The sequence below is a fragment of the Carassius gibelio genome, chromosome A7 (assembly GCF_023724105.1).
Source record: "Carassius gibelio isolate Cgi1373 ecotype wild population from Czech Republic chromosome A7, carGib1.2-hapl.c, whole genome shotgun sequence".
Classification (NCBI taxonomy): Eukaryota; Metazoa; Chordata; class Actinopteri; order Cypriniformes; family Cyprinidae; genus Carassius; species Carassius gibelio.
This window is the reverse complement of record NC_068377.1, coordinates 5,982,490-6,005,042: the sequence shown is the minus strand read 5'-3', so window position 1 is coordinate 6,005,042 and position 22,553 is coordinate 5,982,490. Positions and strand designations below refer to the sequence as shown.

The window sequence follows — 22,553 nt, the reverse complement described above, 5'->3', positions numbered from 1 at the left end:
AATCATTATTATTTAATAAGAAATGTGATGTATTTGTTGAACATAGGTCATTTTTATCATATTGCTGTTTGTTTTAGAAAGGTGAATTGGGTTTTAGGCACTTTACATGGAAAAGCAGTTTATTCTTAATGAGAATAAAGAATATAAATCAATCATTTGAAATGTTTATTTTAGTTTTTCAGTGAGAACTGGATGGTGAATTACAAAAACACATACATTTAATAAAAAATGTCATTCAATTATTTGTGAGGGTCTCTTTAGAGTGGGATAGTGTTTAAAACTTTTCATGGTACATTATATGAACATTTAGTCTCATACTTTCTAATATAAACTTTCCTGTTCTATTCTGCATGAATGAGATTTTATATGGTCCACGTGTTCCCCTTTTAATCATAGCTGTTATTACTTTTTTCTTATCGGATGATGTATGATCATTAGCTGGTAATCTAGATTATGTATCAGGAATACATCTCCCACCTGAAATAAATAATAATAATAATAATAATAATAATAATATAATAAAGTTGTAGAGGGCAACTGTGTTTATAATTATTACAACATATAATATAAAATATTATTTTGAAACTTTTACATATACATTTAAAATACTGTGGCATCACACACACACACAAAAAATCTAAGGGCATAACGCTTCAGTGCTCGTCATACTTTTGCATAGTCCACATTAAGACTAAATTAATAAATAAACAGTAAATAAATTCATTTTGCATTATTATAATATTACATTATTCACGTCAAGGAAAATTATTGATATGATATGATATATGATAGTGTGTAGTTAGTATGTTCATGATCGCTCGTGCAGGTCAGTGCAGGACCCACGCCCAGGCACGCGAGTCAACGCACGCGCACTGGCTCGCTCTGTGTCAAACATGGCTGTGCTTTTGAAGAAAGAAAAATGCTGAATAGTGCTGGAGGATTTCGCCAAAAGAGGAAACCATGGCTAGACTGGCTGATTACTTCATAGTGGTGGGATACGACCAGGACAAGTCTGGTAAGTTGCGGTGTGTGTGTGTTTGTGTGTGTGGAGGAGTGCTGTGATTTGTTTAGGCCGTTAGCAACAAGCAATATCACTGCTGCTGTGGTTCAAGGGATTAGCAGATGGATTTCACTCTGAATGGAATCTGTATGTGTTGGTTTTAGAAGGGAACAACACTGGCAGTTGCTGATTGTGCTTAAGAACTAAGCAGTGCGTGCTTGTGTTTGGTTGTGGGAGGTTTAAAAGAACGCTGCTGTGGTCCTTTTGCCAGTGCTTAATGTGTGTGTACAACACCGCTCATGTTTTTTTGTGAGGACATGCTACATAATATATTTTTTTATTTGATAAATGAGTGTTTTAGCACCATTCACTGAGTAAATCTCAGCACACACCAACTGTATTTGTCGCGTGTACATGTAAACAGCGCGGTAAGTGACTCACGCGGTTGCTTGTTACTATGTTTCCAAGCCACACACGCATCGATCTTTAAATGGCCATTTAAGCGCGCATTGATTTCCACATTTAGCCGTGAGGTTTGGATCAGTAGAGAGCGATCCGGTGCTCTCTCTTTCTCTGTATGTGTGTGCTTTCATAAGGATCTACCGGAGAGCTCTTCCTGTGTTGTGGAAAGCGGATGCAGGGGAAACAGGACTTTACGTGTCTCGAGCTGTGCGCAACCGTGTGGAGTCTACAGGCGCTCCACGCGCTCTGAATCACAGCACATGATCACGTTTACATGCACAGATGCCGAAATAAGCAACAGGTCACCTGGAAAGCGCACAAAACAAAGTGATGTTGTTCACTAGCCCTTATTACACTCATTTAACTCTTGAACTGTCACAGGATATAGTTGTTTTTAAAACTCTTGTAGTGAGGGAAATGACACATTCTTGCACGTCTTTTCATTCCGAGCTTTGATTAAAAAGAAGTGTCATATAGTGTTGACAGAACAAGTAACAAAAACACATTTTTAAAAATTCTACTGCATGATATTTGATACACGAATGGCTGTGGCCTCTAAACTGTCAACAGGAGCAAAACCGGTTTTACTCCATCTACTACATGCTTTCTGTCATCTGATTCATAGTTCATACCTTTTAGCACAATTCTAAATATGTCCGCCTTTATGGGTGTAGGGCATTATAAAAAAAGTAAGCTAGCTTTTATATTGTAATTAATATGCTATTACACGATTATCATGGAACTTGATTATCCAATATGTCTTTGAAAAATCATGTTCAAATATAAGTTCAAATACGGTCCACCAGTTTTTTGAGGAATGATTTTGTCCATCTATCTTTTCATTGCATTATATGTCTTGTCCCCCACATTAAAAACATGAGATCTTTGATCATAAATCTAACCATTTAAATATCTCACTAATGCTTACTTATAATATTCAATTTATTTAAGTAGTCTGCTATACTGTTATTGAGATCTCATTGATTTTCATATAAATAACAAAAGTAATGGACTATGAATAAAAGCGATGCCCCAATTAATTGAGTGTGACCTTCATATTACATATTCAGAGACATTATGTTACATTTATCTCACATCAGTAGGAGTTGGAGGAACTAACTGAATTCTGGTGTGTGCCATTTGTTTTTACCCCAGCCTTTTTATGATTTTTTGCTTGTCAGATTATATGGTATTCCATAACCTTCTTTTGTGTCATACTGTTGTAGATTGTAGCTGAGACTGGTCATGATTGAATGCATGAGTTTTTTTTTAGTTAAGTGGCTGTGCAAAATACCTTGCAAACTTGCATGCTAGGTATGATATAACAACAGAAAACTGTACTACATAGTTCGATACATAGTCCACTTTTAAGTATATTGACTTGACTATTGAAACTAGTGATGTACTGAAATTTTGACAGCACTGAAAATGTGACATTTAGGCTAAGCTAGTGCTTCCCCGATGGCACGTTTTGACTGATTTCCCCATTCAGAGAGATAGGAATTGCACTTGCATGCCCAAGAGGCGTTTCAAAGATGGCTGTGAGTGAAATGACATGCCTTAAAGGGACTTTGGTATGAAAACACCCATACCCATAAATTCTTTAATTATGAGTTGAACTCCAGTCATTTCCACAGGCTTTATTATAGCCTGTGTCTTCTCTGAATGGCCAACTGTTTATATTTTGAAGGAGCCTTCTTGGTGATGTTTCTGTGCCTTTCTCAGCAATGATAAACGTCCATAGAGCTCAAATGAGGGAGGCCTTTCTTTCAGTAGCTCAGAGACACAGACTAGTCTCTTTAATCGTCTCTGTTACTCATGATGGGATATGAATAGGTGAGCAGTTTCCCCTGTTTCAGCCTCATACAGATATCCAGTGCATAAATGGCTGTGTTGTGCTGGGGTACTACTCAGTGTTCCTGACGTCTGTTGGGGATTGTGTGAATTCATGCATCGTCCTCACTGGAACAGCTGGAATTTGAATCCCCTTTAGATAAAGATAATAAACGAGAAGGCAATGCACATTCCTAATTTAGAAGAACTGCTCAGAGATGCTTTTCTCATGTTATTGAAGTGAATGATGATATCAGATGTCGCAAATCATGCATATGCTTTTCTGACATATGCACAGATGTGTATTAAAGTAAAATATGTAGGATCCCCATGAAATTTGGGGTTTATCCCAAATTTATAAAGATAATTGACCCTTGAAATGAAAATCCTGTCACCATCATGTTGTTTCAAGCCTGTATTACTGTATTAGTAAATGTGTTAGTGGGGTCCACTATGGTTTCGGACCACACTGACTTTCATCGTATTGACAGAAACATTGTTAAAAATATTGTTTTTAGTGTTTAATTGAAGAAGGTCAAGTTCCAAGTTCTTTAGGGGCAGTAAGCTGTTGTATGACGCATTGTTATGTTCAGAGGTATTTATCTTATTGGTGACTTACGATATTTGTTAGGAACAAACATTATAAAGCTATAATCATAATGCTAATCTCACAATGGGTGACACTTCAGTTTTATTGGCCGCAAATGATGTTGCTGTATAAAGGACAGTAAATTGAGTGGTATCAGAGGCCTTTCTTTTTTTTTCTTAATAGGATCCTGTATTGATTTGGACCTGCATGTTGAAACGTGGATTGCATAATGTGAGTAAAACCTGGTGTGGGACACTAAATATATCATGGGCAAAACAGGGTGAACTCTTAAGCAGTTTATGACAAAGAGTGGTCATTATGTGCATTTGATATCAATATTAAAAATTCTCCACAGATGTGGCTTGTATGGGAGGGTTTCAAGAAAAAAGCCACTTCTCTAGAAAGGCCACATGCAGTTAGATTGAGGTTTGCCAAAACGCACCTTCAGATCCTGAGGCAGATTAGACTAAAACTGAATTATTTTGCCTTTACACCAAACGGTATGTCTGGTGGACATCCAGTACTTCTCACCATCCAAACAACAGCGTTCCTGCAGTAAAGCATGGAGGTGGTCATGTCCTGTTCTAGGGGTGTTTCTCTCCAGAAGAGTCTGTAGCACTTGTCACGATAGAAGGAAAAATACCATCAAATTCTTAATTAATAATTACTAATAGTCTAGATGTGCAATGTTAGTACAGACACATACCTGTACCAACAGACTAAAGGTTGTTATTAAAGCAACAGGTAGTTCAACAAAATACATAGAGGTGGGTTATTCTTTTTTATACTCTGTATGTACAGGCAGGAAGATAAATTCACTGATATTTGTCCCTTTTTGATAATATCAGCATGTGAAGTCAGTTTCCCTTTGCATCAGTATTGTCAACATTTTTTATTTTTTTTAGTTAGTGATTTTTGCCAAAATATTTATGAAGTGCTAGTTTTAGAACATATATGTATATTTATCTATATTGCATTTTTGATCAAAATTGAATTATGAATCATTTAAAATGTATAATTGCTCTCTGAATCGGAATAATAAACACAAGATTTGTATCCTGTGTTTGGAGAATTATGTCTTGATGACTGACTATTTGTCATCTAAAGAAGCTTTTTATCTACAGCATTATCCTGTTGGGATAGTCCTCCTTTTTATGTCTGTTTTGTTATTTGGTATCTGCTTCCTGCTTTGAATTCCTTTAAAATGAAAGAGTCAATTCCTGGCAAAATCACAAATGCGAAGTCTATGCTAACATTACTAGCGTAAACGAGCACCTTGTGGCTAGAAATGACACTTCTGATGTACAGAGGAAATGTTTTGCTGCCACTGGACAGTGGAAAACTCAATTGGCAGACTATATAAATCTTTGAAGTTTATTACGACTGATCTCATTTTAACACCTCTCTTAATGTTTTATGGCTAATAGGATGTTGATTTCAGGACTGATTGTTTCACGGAAAGATAAGGTGGTGATATCGACTGGAATTGTGTCACGGAAGTGACACTTTGTTTTGGTCAAAGTGGCTGTTTTGCAATAAAAGATTGCAGTTTTGGCCTAGATCATTCGGCTTCGCCATTAAGATGTTTATTATAGCAGACAAAATGTGCTTGGCAGATTAAAAAAAATGCAAATGTCTTCAGAGTTCTTTTAAAATGGAAAAACAAAGATGATTGAATTTGTCAAATGATTTGCCTGCTTTACATGTCCATTTGTTTCTCACTGAAGCTGATGAAAGGTTTCAACTGATGAACTGTTGATGAACTTGGATTGATCACTTTCAGTTTCCTGATAAGTGATAATATGGAAATATCTGGTGCAGTTTGGATTGGATGACCTCTACTCCAACTCTCTGACATTAACCATGTTTCATTCTATGCAATTTTGTTAAACCGATTGTAATAAGAAGTCACAATACGATCATCAACAAGAGCTTGAGGATCTCTGGTGCTGAACTGCTTTGCACCTTTGTTCAGAGCACCCCGCGGTGTGTTTGACTTCAGACAGCCAAAATAAATTACACTTATGTCATTTTACTATTTGTTGTATTCATTTCTGGCGCATCAACTCTTTGGAAAACCCTGAGTTACATTTTGCTCCTGACATTTATTTTTCAGTTCCGCAGCTGCTCTGGTCTACTGGCGTACGTCCTGGAATCTGGATGTTTTGACATCACAAATTTTCTAATCTTTCATACCCTTTACCATGCAAATGATAGCATATTCCTTTGCCTATCTTGTTTTTTGGACAGCGTTGTTAAGGCCGATTGTGGGATGGCTCTGGGGTTTCTTTTAAAAACACTCACTTGTTTTGCGAACAAAAATATTTGCTTTACATAATTGATATAGTGCAGAACTCGGGCATCAGAATTTTTCCGAAGCCAAGAACAGATGGGATGTGTTCGGTCTCCACTGCACACCTGTGTGATGAGCCGGTTCAGGTTAGATGTTGAAGTGGTGGTGACGCAACGAGCTGTCTCTACTGTCTTTACTGTCTGATTTAGATCAGAATGCCTGAAGATGGATTCAGGTTTCCAGTTAATAAGAAAAGTAACCAGAAAATACAAATATTTGAAATAAATTTGATAAGTCTTTGCATTTCTTTAATTTTCTATAGTTGAATTTGAACAAACCCCTAACTCAAAGTGTTAAACCTTGCCATATATCTCCCCAAATCAAAGGTTTTGAGGTGAGGAGTGCAATTGCAACGCCCTTGCAACCATCTACAGCTCCTGAGCATTGCTGTATCATATGTTGAATGTTCAAGGACAGCTGATGCTTTGTTCAGAAAAACGTAAAATATGATTGAGTTAGGGGTGAGCAGGGGTAAACACACAAGCATTGACTAAAGTGGCCGTGATCATCTCTGGTGGCCGTGGAGCCGTAATGAGCCGCAGACCCGTGTGTTCTTCGAAAGTTTGATGCTGGCATTGCACACTTTACACACCGCATGACTTTTGTCAATCTCTTTTGTGCCTGGTCTGCAATGAAAGCCGAATTGATGGCATACTTAAGCTTTGTACACCAAGGTGGGATCTGGAACAATTCTTTCATCCTTCTTTACTAGCAGTGAACTATATTAATGCTAACATTAGTGGCGTGTTATAAATTGCAATAATCATGTGCATCGATATTTTCTTAGGGTCCTAGATTTAAACGTCCATACACTGATCCTACTTAAAGCTACTAAAGTTAGTCAAGATCAGTGAGTGATTTTCTGTTTTTTGTTGTTGCAGGAATATTTTTAAGAGCTTTAATAGCTGCATGGATCCAATTTATTTAATAAACATGTTTTCTTTCTTAAATGTTTGTTCACTTGGGGATTTTAACATAGTTGTGTGTATATTTGGCCGCCTAATAATTCTTAATAACACTTCTTAACATCAAGCTTGTGCTGCGCTTTATTTCTCTTTCATGCATGCTGCATTCACTTTTAAATTGTCAGATGCCTTTTTAGTATATCATACAACACTAGATATGATTTGACCAATTTGGAGCTTTTTGGGCTTTTAAGAAATGGTGAAATCGCACTGCTGAATGGAAGTAAATTAAAGGAATAGCATTTAGCACAATGATCGTTTTATTCAAATTGAAACTGAAACTAAGATATGAATTATCACCAGCACGCATGAATGACACATAATAGAGACACGTCATATAATTTGGACAGTCTCAGTCATCTAGTTGGCAGTTATTGCTGTAGTTTTAACATTTTTATGAAGATGTAAGATCACTATCTCTACGGATCACTTGAAAAGTAGATAATCAACGCCTTCAGGATCGATCATACCAAAAGGTCAAGTCGCCCACCCCTAGATCAAGGAACTTTTAGTTGTTTGTGTAAATGTCAGACTCCAGTTTTGGATTCTGAAATCCTCCAATTTGAAATAGAGCCACACCTCATGACAAGATTTCTATTTGTTGGTTTTTGCTGTCAGATGTGTTTTCAGGTCATAGTGCAGATACGCGCATGTCAGGACCAGATTTGACTCTGTTAGCTGAGTTTGATGTTTGTGTCATGACTTGCTTAAGACCTCAGTTGTTTGAAATGTTCTTAAAACAAGTTTACAACATGAGATATGGACTGGAAAATGCCGTTTGACAGTGTTTTCCACAGGATGTTTTTGAGTGGATACTTATAATTGTGTGTTTCTGTTCTGTTGTGGGGTTCAGAATCAGGGCACGGCAGTTACGTTTAATGTCAATGTCATACAGTGATGAACGGTCAGGGAAATATGAACTAATTAGAGTAGAATGTTCTGGAATGTGAGGATTTCTCAAGTGCTGATTGGCTGAAACCTGCCAGCTCAGAGATTGATAGCTGCTCTATGCCGGTAAACACAGACAGTGCAACATTAAAGCTATTCGATACGTTGTAAAGTCTCCAAAGTGGATTTTACAGGGTATTCATTGAAATTCCAATTATGTAGACAATGTACATTAGGGCTGTCAAAATGGCTGAAAAACTAAATTTGAATTTTGTACTTCAAAGTATATTCATATTTAAAATGCATTTCAGTTAGGGTGAAGAAAAGCTTTTGGCTTCTCTCCTGAGGCCACAAGAGGGTGCATTGAGCAAAATTTTACTAATGCATGTTTATTCGAAGCATTAGAATACATGACTGTGAAATGAATATTTAAAATAATGTTTATAAACGAATTATAATTAAGTTACTTAAACAACTATAAACAAAACAGAATCATGTATGCATGCATAGTTTAATACAAAGGGGTGAAAGCCAATCACACAGAGTACATTTTTAATTTAAAAACATGAGAGGCAGTGGAGTTCTCGAGATATGTTTTTAAAAAGTTGAACTCAAGTTCATTTTGCATGGCTTTCTTAACATGCAGCTCTCTTGTGCAAGACGCGTGTGCAACGGTGAAAGAAAATGTCCCTCCAGAAAATGCGCAAAATACGCGTTCTCTGTTCTCGTTTCAGTTTTGATGTCAACAAAATCTTCTCCACATTGATCTTCTCCTTTTCCGCAATACTTTGAAAAACATCAAAGAAGCGCTGCATCTAGTGGCTTCAACTGGATAAGCTGACAAAAAAATGCATCTCGTGCGCCACTGATAAAGGCCAAAATATACTTTGGCCGTCCACATCCACACACTATCTGCATTATGTCATTTTCGTCATCAATAGGGCTCGCGGAAAGCCACGCAACACTTTTACTCAAATCAAACAGTCAGATGCTCATGAATTGACGCTGGAAATGTTGCAGTTCTGGAAATGTTCCTCATGTGTTCACGTCTTTATTAGTCAGAGGAAAGACGCTGAAATCATCAGAGCGTCACGTGCGCTTCCGTGTGTTTAACGAATGAAGATGCGCTTCTGTGACATTCATTAACACAGACACGCAGAACATGCAGGATTCATATTTAAATAGACTTTTTCCGGATTTGTTTACATATATTAGTCCATATAGCAATTTGATGTGAGTGCAATGACCTATTTTTGATTCATTCATTCAAAATTTTAACGTTAAACTGTAAATTAAATTTTTATGACAGGATTTCCGCGATTCCGTCTGCCTTTCCTGCATCGCGGAAATCATAGGGTCCTGCCAGTAGACATGTGCCTGCTGTTCGTCCGATGCCTTAAAACCGAAGTATCTCCATATAATGGAGCCAGTTGTCTTTTTTGATACTAGTTCTGTAGTCTCCGGGCTGGTTGAGGACGCCGCCATGTTCAATGAGACAACAGGCGAGGGGAGGGGGAACAAAATCAAGGGGCGGGGTGCGAGCACAGCACAGAGAAGGCAAACACGCGAAGTGGCGGAATCAGAATTAAGTATAAACAATATATTGATTTATACGATATGTCAAAATCCATATAGTGTTTAAAAAAATATATAGATATATTTTAAATATAGAGATATCGCCCACCCCTACTGCGTGTCGAGCTTGTCCACCTTTTGAAAGCTGTGCGGACGCTGCTGTGAGCAAGACGGAACTGAACGCGGAAAATGAAGTATCCCCAGGCGGCAAGGAAGTCAACCGGAAGTTGAAGTGGGCCGGGTGCCGCAATCTTGTAGCTGAACTTCACTTAGCATCACATTGACCTCCCATTCATTTTGGCGTCACTTTGACAGCAAATAACTTTACATCTGAGGCGTTTAAAGACTCCAGTTGTCCATTATTTATTTCTAAAGATACTAGACAATGTATAAATGGCCCCATTACCTTCTATGTTACATTATGGCCCCGTAGAAACAGTTTTTGTAAAAATAGGCTAACTAATGCGTCATAACCACTCGACTCTCTGTCGCATTACCGTACAGACAGGAGGAGAAGCTCGCAGGCAATTAACTTAATATGGCGTACTGGCGTTACATTTTAAAATACTATACAAAATAATTAATCAGAATACTTACTCCTGCTCACTCACGCCAAAGAACTCCCCGCTCAAGCTCGCCGTCTCTGAAAGATTAACGATGGCAGTTTGCACGCACAGCTAATAGAAGAATTACATCTGTCAGACAGGTTGCTGATGTCGTCAAGCTTCGTTTGAGTCTGCACGTCAGAAACTGAAGTGCTAAAAAACTCGGCTTAAAACGGGCTTCACTTGTCTCAATTGAGTTCCAATGGGGTCGCTGTGTCCATTTCTTTTACTGTCTATGAGTATCCCCCGGTCGGGCCTAAAAGTATCCTCCTTTACGCACACCTAAAATTAATGTGGATTTTTATTTTAAATTCGACGAATATTCAAAATTCAAATTCTTTTTTGACAGCCCTAGCGCACATGATAATACACAAATTTAGGGTTACATATGTTGTGTGGGTGCTTTCATAAATCACCAGGAACCACAAAGGTCCTAATAAATACTCCTTTTATTGATACAAAGGCTCTAACATCTAGTTTAAACATCCGCCTTCCACAGGAAGGCATGACACAAACAGCAATCTCTTAAAGAAAAAAAAACAAACAACTCAAGAACAAATCAATTCTGAATAACCCAATTATTCAACCAAAAATTAGGACAAATTAAATCAAAACCGAGGCAATCTATTACAAACAAACAAAAATAAATCAATTCACATACATCACTTAAATTCACATAATCATACAAAAATAATTTAAACCCTTCAATAAACAAACACATCATACCTTTAAAACACCCATTTTACACCCAGGCTGCTCTGGTTACCGGGGTTCTCGGGAGCGCTTACGATCTACAAATACATATTTCTTAAAACCACTGCACACCATTCCCTTTATTACTTGAAAACCCCAGCACAATGACTATATATACACACATATTACTCACCCAATTCATTCCCAGCGCCGTATTTATGTGGCGTCTTCACCGCATGAGTTTGGTGCATCACTTAAATCAGTCCGTGCTAATCCCCCTTAAATATATGCACAGTTCCTCCGCCCCTCCCCATTTAACCAGAGCTCAATGCCACACATAAACATGAAAAATACTAATTTATTTCACCTTAGCATTAACTCAGGAGTGACTGCTAGGCTTTTGTGTGTAAATATATATATATATATATAAAACACGCTATGATGTGACTGTTACAAGCCAGTTTTCATTCTAAATTTAAATTGTTATCATTTACTCACCCTCATGTCATTTCAAATAACCTTGTTTTCTTTGTGGAAAACAAAAGAAGATATTTTAAAACCAAATTGTGTCCTTTGACTTGGATGGAAAATAAATTTTTCAAATACAAACTCAATTCCAAAAAACTTGGGACACTGTACAAATTGTAAATAAAAACAAAATGCAATGATGTGGAAGTTATTCACAATACAACAAAGATGACATATCAAATGTTTAAACTGAGAAAATGTATCATTTTAAGGGGAAAATAAGTTGATTTTAACATTTCATTGCATCAACACATCTAAAAAAAGTTGAGACGAGGCCATGTTTACCACTGTGTGGCATCCCCTCTTCTTTTTATAACAGTCGACAATCGAAATTTCGATAATGTCTTGCTAAGTGCCTTTCATTTGCTTGTGGATGTTTGCATCGCAAGTGATATTGCATTTTACTTGCACTACTGCTTTATTTTAATACCGCGTAGAATATTTTGCAAGTAACTTCGTTGCCCTTTCTCTCGAAATGGTCTTTTCGCTCACTTAATTTGGCTTGCTCAGCTAAAAATGTCTGTTGGTGTGTAGTTGCGTGTGTCAACGCACCCAGAGAGTTAACACACACACACACACACACAGCACATGCTCTGGATATCACACGCATGTCGAGCACACATCGGCCAAATCATTCACTGAAGGGAAATGACAAGCAGTGGCTTCTAATTCATCGTTAAGATTGAAGTAAATGGAGATAAAACAATGAAAGTATATCCCTAATCCATAATCTGTATATCCTTGATCTCTAATCTGGTTCGGCAGATCAAGTGTTTGAAGACACTGGGAATCAGAGACCCTGCGAATCAAAACAGAGCTGTATCTTTCTGCACAGTCCACATAAACCCATGAGAGACACTTAGTCTGTTTACTGTAGCTCAAGCCCATGTTTTGACTTTTAAAGCTATGATTTTATCTAGATGCAGGTTGGCTTTCAGCACTACTGTTTTCCAAGAAAAAAAGCGACATGTCAACTAATTCTATGATTGTATCAAAGAGAAGATTTTTTTGTTGATTTTTTTCAAATAGTTTACGCAAAAGTGATAATTTATTCACCCACATTGCACCCCATAAACTATTCCTGTATAGACGGTTTCAACGGCATCTACATAAACATACGTTAATGCGCGTGAGCGCTTTTGTGGACCTAACTTAACTTCCGGTAGACTCCAAATAGAATCAATAACAACAGCCAAGTCCCTCTAGAGTATATATTTTTTGATAACAAACAAAATGTGTTTTCTGTGTGGATCAGGCGGACTTAATGAAAATGCTAATTCATTTTTTGCCAGCAGGAGATGTTTTAAAGCATAGACATAAAGCGCGAGAAATAGAGGTTTCCCCAGTAACAGCTGTAAACAAAGCAGAGCTGGTACGCTCACACGCTGCTTTATCACGCATATAACATGCACGTCTTCTTTCAGAAATACAGCGATATAAAAACACCCGTGCCTCGTTTTGATATTTAAACATAAATGTAAGGAATTATTATTATTAAACGTGCAGTACGTTACGTCGCTCATGTTTATTAAAAGAAGCCTTTTTGAAAATCGATCAGTTTTAAAATTGTTGCGAGTCTCCAAAAATAAATAAATGTATGGGAAACACATCCCGCAGCACAACCACCTGAGCCCAACTTCAGTCTACTCATCACCTTGGCTTTAACTGCGTTTGTAGATGGCACCGCAGCCAGACCGATATACACAACACAGACCGGAAGTTAACTTAGGTCCAGGCGCGTGCGCCCGATGAAACCGTCTATACACTCAAAGCAAAACTAAAACCAACACTGAGACGCTCCAAAATATCTTTTCCATTTCACAGAATGCACAGAAATTCATACAGGTTTGGAATGGAATGTGTGTGAATATATATAATGACAAAATTTTTATTTTACAACGAATTATCCATTTAATGCCATTCACACGTCTTGGCAAACAGTTTTCCAAACAGTCAAATTGTATTTTCATGAAATTTTAACAGCCCGTTTCCAAAAGAATTATCTTTATGAAGTTGTCTGTCATCTGATCAGTCATTTATTCCAAAAATGCGTCAGTCCAGCAATACTTTCATCCAGTACCATATAATGAATGATATCTATTACTTAATTTCTTGTGTTTGATAATGTTTTATCTCCACATCTGTGTTAAGGTATGGAGCCTTAAATTTACTTTTGAATCAGTATAGCCCGGGTCACTTAGACCCCTTATTGACTATGTGCTACATTCTCTATTTTTGGTTTACTGCCAGGGGTATTTGTGTTCATAAGGACCCGTATTGTCACATTACAATGTTTACACTAGTAAATGCTAATTGACAAACCTTCTTGGCCCAGTGCACGAACTGCTTTCCTTGTCAACAAAAAATGGGCCAGGAAAGATGGTTTTTGGACGGCAAATAGCCCAAAAGGAATGCATGAGGAGTTATTGTGCCAGTTAGGACACCTGGAATTGTGATCACGTTTAACTGTGTTTCTTTTCAGGATTGTCCTGATATGCCCCATACTGTTCATGCTGTTTCGAAAATGTCATTTAAAAAAAAAAAAAAAAAAGCAGTGCTGAACTCGCACAACTGTCTTTTTTTTTCTATACATTTTAGGATCTGGTGAAGGATGTGGCAAGATCATTCAGCGCTTCCCTAAAAAGGACTGGGATGGCACGGTGTTTCCCCAGGGTGTGGAGATGGTAAGAAAACTTTTTTGTTTCTGAAAACAGAAACCCAAAAGTAGCCCCGTTATTTATCCATAAACAGCTGCTTTCTGGAAGTAGCTGAACTGAAAAAAACTGTATATTCTACCTCTTTGTTTTTCCTAGTTGTTCTCTATGATGGATTTTCAGTTTTTGCCATTTGGTAAGCTGCGCCCACTTGATTTTAAATAGATGAAATGTGACATTGCTGAAGAATATGCATTTTTTTTTTAAATCTGTGAATACGTCTGTGCACATCCTCAGAAACTTGTATGTATGTTTCTGATATCAGCCTTTTCTTTGTCAACAAATGCATAATTATTGTTTACTTGAAGGTTGATCCCAGTCGCCTCCATTTGCTCTAATTGGAGAATTCCAAGCCCATCTCCTGTCCATTTCTTAAATGGTGTGCAGAAGTGCTTTGCTGTGCCTCTGTGTGATTTATTGCTCTACACACTCTGGCCCAATTAACAGACACATATCAACTTCACTCTTGACCAAATATTTGCTTATCTGAGCTGGAGAAGAACATGCTGTACATCCCCACAGTGACAGTGGCTTTAAAGTTGTCCTGGTTCTTGAGTTAAAAGGTCAAAGTCCAGCTCAATCTTTTGGGCTGTGGCCTGGTTTACTGTTTGTTTACTTGTTATTATTTTTGACATTTGCATTAAATCAAAAGTCTGATCTGCACAATTTTCTTCTTTCTTCCTATAAATGATCATAAAATTATAATAGCATATCATTCTAAAAAGGATATGAAAAATATAAAAACTCTAATACAAAGTACACCTCTTCTGATGAGCTTGTTTTTTTTAGCTTGTTTTTAATTTCTCTATTAAGATAAATTTTGATCGTTTTATATTTTGAAAGACATTGAGTCACCAATGTAGATGCAGCATTAAGTCACAAAGGTAATGCAGCTGTCCTCGTATCACAATGAAGAAAAGAAATTACATTCGTGAAGAGAAAAACAGTGTTTTCAGGAGTGTGACTCTCTTATATTATTATTTTAATCTGTTTTACCCATTTTTAAAGTTTTGACCAAAAAAAAAAAAAAATACTATGTTGCAAACCAAAAAAAAAAAAAGTGCAGAAAATAATGTGATATAATACAGAGAACACCTGCAGAATTTCAAGACTGTGTGTCAAGGTCAATAAGTCTCATAAAATATAAGATAATTTGACCTTTCCATGACAAGGTTGTAAAATGTCATGATACTGGACACTCGCATGCGTTAAAGGTGTAAAGAAAAATGTATGGTTTACAATAAATGACTTTTTTAAAATCATTTAAAAAAACGTTTATGAACCAACGTGAATAGAAAGAAGATGTTTCTGAGAACATGGCATGTGTGTTTCGGAACATCGTAAACACTTTTATTTGTCATTGAGCCAAACACATACTGTTCTCTCTCTGCTCTCGTGTTTTATTAGTCATTTACGTGCAAGTGCACCAAATAAATATGCTTGGTTACACAATATCCTTGGTTAACAATGGTATTTATGATACGTGGCTTTGCATTTGCATGGAGAAAAAGTTTGCATCAGATCCATAGAGGACATTGGCTATTCAGTGTAAGAGGCTCATTGTTCAGTGTGAGGACTGATTTGGAGTCTGTTTATACTCAACTGTTGAGATGTGACCACGAGCACTGTCTCCAATTGATTGTAGTTTCTGGAATCTAAACCTTCATCTAGGAATCGGCTAATGAAGCACAGGGTCAGTATCTTCCCAGCAGGTGGTTGAGTCTCTGGTCAGCCAACAGGTTATGCAGTCTGGGTCAGTCCTGGACTTAGTTGTTGTTTTAAACTTTATGAATTCTTACAGATTTATGTTTGTGATTCTAAGAGGACATGATCTTTTCCCACTCCAGGAATTAGGGTTGTTTTGTCTATCAGAGACAGTGGAATTGGGTTTAACTCCATTTCCGTGGTTTGAAATGCACTGAGCGGTCACATTATTTGGTGTAATACAATGAATGTCCTTTTCCTCATGAACTGTTTGTATATTTGAAGGCTTGTATTGAGAAGAACTGGAAACATTCCATAGGGATTTTATTCAGTACTGAATCAGTGGCTTCTTCAAGTCCCTGCAGTTTTATGGAATGTCCTTCAGCAGTTGCAGGGCTTTAGACAGCGACAGTTTTTTTGAGGAAGTGCGAGTTAAAATTTGTGTGAGTGCATGGTCTGCGCAGCTCCAAAGCATCTGCTCTGCTCCATACAGCACACTGCGGAGCCGCAGCACAGTGCACTGTGAGTCAGACTTCACCAATCATGTGAAGAGACTGAGAGAGGAGATGTTCCTTTCTCTTTGGAGTATTGCAAGCTGTTTTATAATAGATAAAATCCCTAAAGTTGCAAATACTAAAGTCTCAACCCCAAATAGATATTCTTCAGTTCCGGATGTTCTAACTCACAGTCTGTAAGTACGTTTACATATTTAAAGAATTTGCCACTGATGATTCAAATGCGAGTTTTGAGCAGTGTAGAATAACGCTTGTTGTTTGACGTTTCTCCAATCACAAATGCAGTCATGGTTTATGTTTACGCGGTGTGATGCAACGCAACATGTAAAAAGACAATATAAGTCATTATAATCCATTATAAACTATGTCCCCACTGGATGCAACAATAGCCTCGTTTATAATGGGTTTTAATGTTTTTATCTATGTGCTCTGGGACACGGCAAAACAATATGGTAAGGGGCGTAACATTTCCGTCACATGCTTGAGGTGTCCGCCCAATCACAATGCACTGGATAGCTGGCAAATCAGAGCACACCTTGCTTTTCAGACCAATGAGCTATGTAAAAATCTACATGTTTTAGAAAGGCGGGGCACCGAGGACAAATCATAATCCACAGTATGTGGAAAATAATGTGTTTTTTGAAACTTAAACCACAAAAACACATTTAATTAAACCAAATACACAAAATAATGTTCTTTTTACCAAAAAGTGCAAAAAGTGTATTGATGTAAGCACAACATTCGCCATCATCCTCAGTCATCTCTCCTTATACTGTTTATGTGGTGAAATAAACAGAGCATGATATTTAATGTAGCTACTGTAATTTAACAGGCAACAATTAGCAATCGTCATTTATTTTCTGTCCCTTTCTGAATACATATTCATGCTTCGGGCACAACCCCTAACTCCCCCGCTGATGTCATCGTGCATGGCGATGTTTCACTGTAGATATTTATCTGATGCCAATTTTATAGACATTTGAAATTTACACACAGCATATACAGTACTTTTCATAATGTAGCATGTGCATGTGCGCATGGTTGATTGAGGATTTAAACTATTGACATTTGGTCACCGCAACCATGAAAGCTTGTAGAGGTTTCTTACCAATGTAAAAATGCAAAAAAAATTAAATGAAACATTTTTAGGTTAAAATTTGAATTATGCATTTAGCAGACTCTTTTATCCAAAGCAATTTACAGTGCATTCAGACGAAATTTTTTTACCTAACGTGTTCCCTGAGAATCGAACCCACAAACTTTTGTGCTGCTAACGCAAGGCTCTACCACTGAGCCACAGGAACACTAAAAGGTTAAATAACAAGTGGGCAAATATTTGTAGACTATTATACTTAAATCAATTAAAATATTTATTGTGCAGCCCTACCTTAATGTATCAACTTGCAGGGTAGTTTACTTGTATCTGAAATATATCCAGCTGAATCAATATTTAATCATTTCAGATGGAGAACTTGTGAACTTATCAAATCATAAAATCTGTATAAATACTTGGCACTATTAGATTGTATTCTCACCAAAAGCATACCAGAATCTTCTTGAACGCAAACTGTTTTTTTTTTTTTTTTCTGGGCATTTTCTAAAAGAACTAGATTTGAAAAGCCAGGTTTGAGTACCGATTTCCATTAGTTAAGCAGCAGTAGTATTATACATATTTTGATCATCTTGAACAATTACGTTTGTTGTTATTTTTATAGCTTGCATTGTAGTGAATTATTCACATTGAAATGTTATTAGTGGTTTTATGTAAGATTAATTGCAATGCTGTTGTTTTTTTCCATTTTCCTATCTCACGTGTTGTTTTCGAGTAAGTGATAGAACAACATTCATCAAACACATCGACATCTCTTTGAACACTGCGGGACAGTGCAGTGCATAGGGTGACCGATGTATTGTTTAAAATTAGACCAGAGCTGTATGTCATTTCTGGTTAGTCATTGGGTGTGCCAGTACTCCCAGCAGACTGCAGAATTGAACCAGAAGAGTGTTTTACTGGGTTTCAGGGAACATGGCTTGAGTTCATCTTCACAGCATCATCTCCGAAGCATTCAGAGACATGTGGAGGACCCCCTCAGCATAGTTTCTGCTCCGTCAGTTTACTTAAACATATCAGTATGTGCACATGTTTCTACTGATCTCCCTGCCCAATGTGTTTCTTAAGCTGCGGGCAGGCCTTGCCTAAATTTTGGCTGAATTATGTGGTCTTAAGATTCTTTTACGGTGCTCACGTACGCTTTTATCTAGTCTTTCGATGCTTATGTGCAGTTGCCGTCTAGCATCTATCTGTGTGTATTAATAGCAGAGCACACACATATGTTGGCTGTAATCCTTTATAGTGTTACAAATTTTCCTCTTATTTCAGAAAAGTCCAATTATACGGAGAATCAATTTGGTCTAGTTGTGTGGGTTTTCCGGTATGCTGTTTATTTTGGATGAATTGTTAAATAATGAAAATAACAAACTCATAAAAGCACATTGCTGGGGTTAAGTGCGCCCAATGTCCCCAGCACACGACAATGAAATGACTTCAGTCCCATTTTTGTAGTTTTATTGAATATTGTCTTTTAAATGCCAGCCAGGCAATTTGGATTTTCGTCTTGCATGCAAGTTATTGTTATTTACTGATGTATCTACAGATTTTCTGTTTCGCTCTGTTTTCAGTTTCGGAACAGCAGAAATTCTTTCTTAATCACAACAACCCCCAGCGAACTAAATGACCGCAGATGTTTCAAGTATAAAAGGATAGCAAAACACCCCATCGTGTTTACAGCTCTCATTCCAAAGGTGTTTTCAATCTTGGAGGAAGTTCGCCAGCTATTCTCCTTGCGTGCTGTTTTTGAACCCTGCCTCACATGAAGGTTCAGCTTCATGCAGATTCACTTGCTCCTTAAAGCTTAAATCACACTGGAAAAACAGTACAGGGAAACCAGTTTGAGGGGACATTGAACATTTTGTCTAAATATGGTCCACAACTAGAGCAATGCTATCAAAAATTAGAGTCAGGCAACACATAAATAACAACTATTGGCTGGGTTAGTTGTAGGTCTTACACATTTAAGATAGGGATGTTCTCTGGTTGCCTCAAAGAGATTAAGAAAATAATTAGGACCCACAAAGAGTGTAAAACATGAAAACAAGATGGATTAGTCAGTAATAAAACTAACAGTTGCTCAGTTTATTTTAAAATTTCCCCTGCTTGTTTTCTAACATTTCAGGTTTCATTATATGCTGTGTTATCAAGAAGAATTGGGATTTTGCATTCATGACAAAATGTCAAACCTGCTGGCATTTAATGTAGAAAAACTAAGAGTTTTCCATGATCAAACTCCTAATTTGCTGTTGATAGTTATTAAGGTAGTTGTTACATTTAGGTATGGGTGGATAAAGGGATGCTAATAAGCAACTAACTAATTAATAGCTAAAATGTTATCCTTAAAATAAAGTTGCAGTTTGTTTTTTTAGGTCTGCCAGTTTTATTTTATGTTTATTTTATATTTAAAAAAACAGCACTCTTGGTCATGTGATATTGCTTATTATCACACAGTACATTTTAAGTGTCCAAATAGTTTCATAACAAACATGGATTACAGTTAGGAAACGTGTCTGTTTTAATCCTCTTCGGTTCATTTTGCTCTGTGCTTTGTGAAAAAAGAAAAAGGCGTTACACAATTATACTGTGTTATGACTGTGATCATGGTTATTTTTGTTTGTAAGTTCTTTGGAACGTTATGGTTACATGTCACAAATCTTTGTTGCAACATGAATTTATTCTCAGAATCTCCAACCAGAGGAAAGTTGACATGCTTCACAGATAGCTAAGGAATGACTGGCATTATTTCATGGTTTTCCTCTTTGATCACGGTGGGCTGTGGGTTATGTAATAGCCGAATGCTTTTGCTTGAGTTTCTAGATTATTTACTGTCATTCTTATTGAAATATTGCATTAATAAACCAGCATAAATCATAATTTTGGTATGTTGACACACAAATGTTCGTTTCTCATACAAACATGCACTTAATCAGAGTATGCAGCTATATTAGTCACATTATAAGGGGCTGAAGAATCCCGTAAATTCTTCTATGGCTCAAATTCAATGCTGTAAGTCAGGGTAACTCCATTTCAGTGTGTGCTGCTCACATAAAAATGACTTACTAAAATACAATGTTGTATATCAGAAATGCATTATTGATGTTACTTTTGTTTAGCTTTTTTAATTTTAGGCTTTTTTTTAGGGATGCACGATATTGGATTTTTACCAATATCTGATATGCGATAATTTTCACTTCATCTTGGCCGATAGCCATTGTTGATACCGATGTGTGTGTGCATATATATATATATATATATATATATATATATATATATATATATATATATTAGGGCTGAAATGATTCATCAAGTTACTCGATTACAAAAATTCCTCGAGCAAAAGCTCTGCCTCGAAGCCTTGTTAAATTCCTATGACGCGCACTATATGCGCAGGGATCTGACAGACCGCGCTGGGATCACACAGACCGTTGTTCAATGTTCAGGAAGCACACCATAGCGCGTGATAGATTTTGAATTTAATTGGCGTGATGCCTGAGAGTAAAGATGTCCATAAACGGCAGAGAATGTCTAAAGTTTGGGATCATTATATTCTTAAAAAAAGAAGAGAACAAGGTGCAATGTGTGCAATGCTGTTGCAGATATCTTCATTCTCTGGCATGCATGGAGGCTTTTGCATTATGGCCAGAATGATGGACTGAAATTTTCCTTTTAAACTAACAACAAGGCCCATTCATCTAACCACCCACGAAAGCACAAGCCACTTGGCAGTGCTGGGACTGGGTCTGAGGCGGACATAGACCCTTGGCACCTCCTAAAGCCAATTGGCCTTATTGCTTCTGGCTGCAATGTTTTATGTCTCCAGAATCCTCTGCTTTATTTCTACTGACTGCATCAGATGGATTATGTCCGTAATCTTGTAAGCTTGAAGAAAAACATACTTCCTCTGCTCCTCTATATAGTTGAGAGGTTGGAAGAAAGTGTTTTTTTTTTATTTTTTATGTTTGCATATAACAAAGCAAATCTGCTGATATACGTAAGTCATTAAAATCTTTTCATGTAATAGCCTTATTTATTTAGCAGTGGCTAATTGATCAGAAATCTATTTTTTAGTGTATATGCACACTACTGTTCAATTTCACAACTACTGTTCAAGTTTTTTTTGTCAATATTATTGATGAAGTAAAATAAATTCTTCATCGGAGCCTGACATCCTATAACGAAGGAATGTGAACTCCCATGATGGGAGGGGGTGGGGTTGGGGGGGTCGGATCGTAACTGTTTGTGTCATTTATCTCATCTGTTGCTCTGACTTTTTGAACTTCTCTTCCTTTCCTTCAAATCCCTGTTGTAATTTGGAATGTGCTTCTTACTTCCGGGAAGGACGCATAAAGTATTCCGAAAATGTGTAAATAGCTACCGTCTGGTTGTCCAGCTAACAGAGGCACTATTGGAGCATTTAATATTGTGTTATGTAACTTCACATCTTTCCCTGTTTTATTAATGGAACACTACATATAACAAGGCATTAGGCTTTAACATTTAAAGGGGTCATATGATGCGATTTAAATTTTTCCTTTCTCTTCGGAGTGTAACAAGCTCTTGGTGCATAAAGAAGATCTGTAAAGTTGCAAAGACTAAAGTTTCCAATCCAAAGAGATATTATTTATCAAAGTTAACACTCTGCCACGCTCCCCTAAAATGGCTCATTCAAACACACATGTCTACATCACTATGTAGTAATATGACTAATATTTGCGTTATTCCTCCCAAAAGTCCACGCAAAGAAATAAGGCATGGTTTCAGTAACCCTAGTCAGTGTTGAAGCAGTAATGTCAGGGGGATGCTTTAAGATTACTTACAACAGAACAGCAATGCATTTTATGGACGACCGTTTTGTGATCCTAGGAGAGGAGGTCATTCTGTCTTGCTACGAAAATCTGGCGCTTCTGAATCAGCTACTGTATGTTTTGTTATTAGTATAAGTATTTGCTATTGAATCTTAAAATGTGTCGTTTTGCACGTTGCACGTTGTGCGTGTATCACAGATGTGCGATTTTACC

General features: G+C 37.1%; 1 protein-coding gene across 4 annotated transcripts in view; it reads left to right on the top strand.

Annotated features, from left to right (window-relative positions):
• The first annotated feature begins 816 nt into the window (after positions 1-816).
• LOC128016500 (myotubularin-related protein 13) overlaps positions 817-22,553 on the top strand; it is a 131,186-nt gene continuing 109,449 nt past the window's right edge. For 2 of the 4 annotated variants that reach the window (XM_052601034.1, XM_052601036.1), the window contains exons 1-2: positions 833-1,015; positions 14,090-14,175. In XM_052601034.1, the coding sequence (XP_052456994.1) occupies positions 961-1,015; positions 14,090-14,175 (141 nt within the window). In that variant the 5' untranslated portion in view covers positions 833-960. Of the gene's footprint in view, positions 1,016-14,089; positions 14,176-22,553 lie in introns of all 4 variants that reach the window. The other 2 variants (XM_052601033.1, XM_052601035.1) reach the window with 2 other exon arrangements.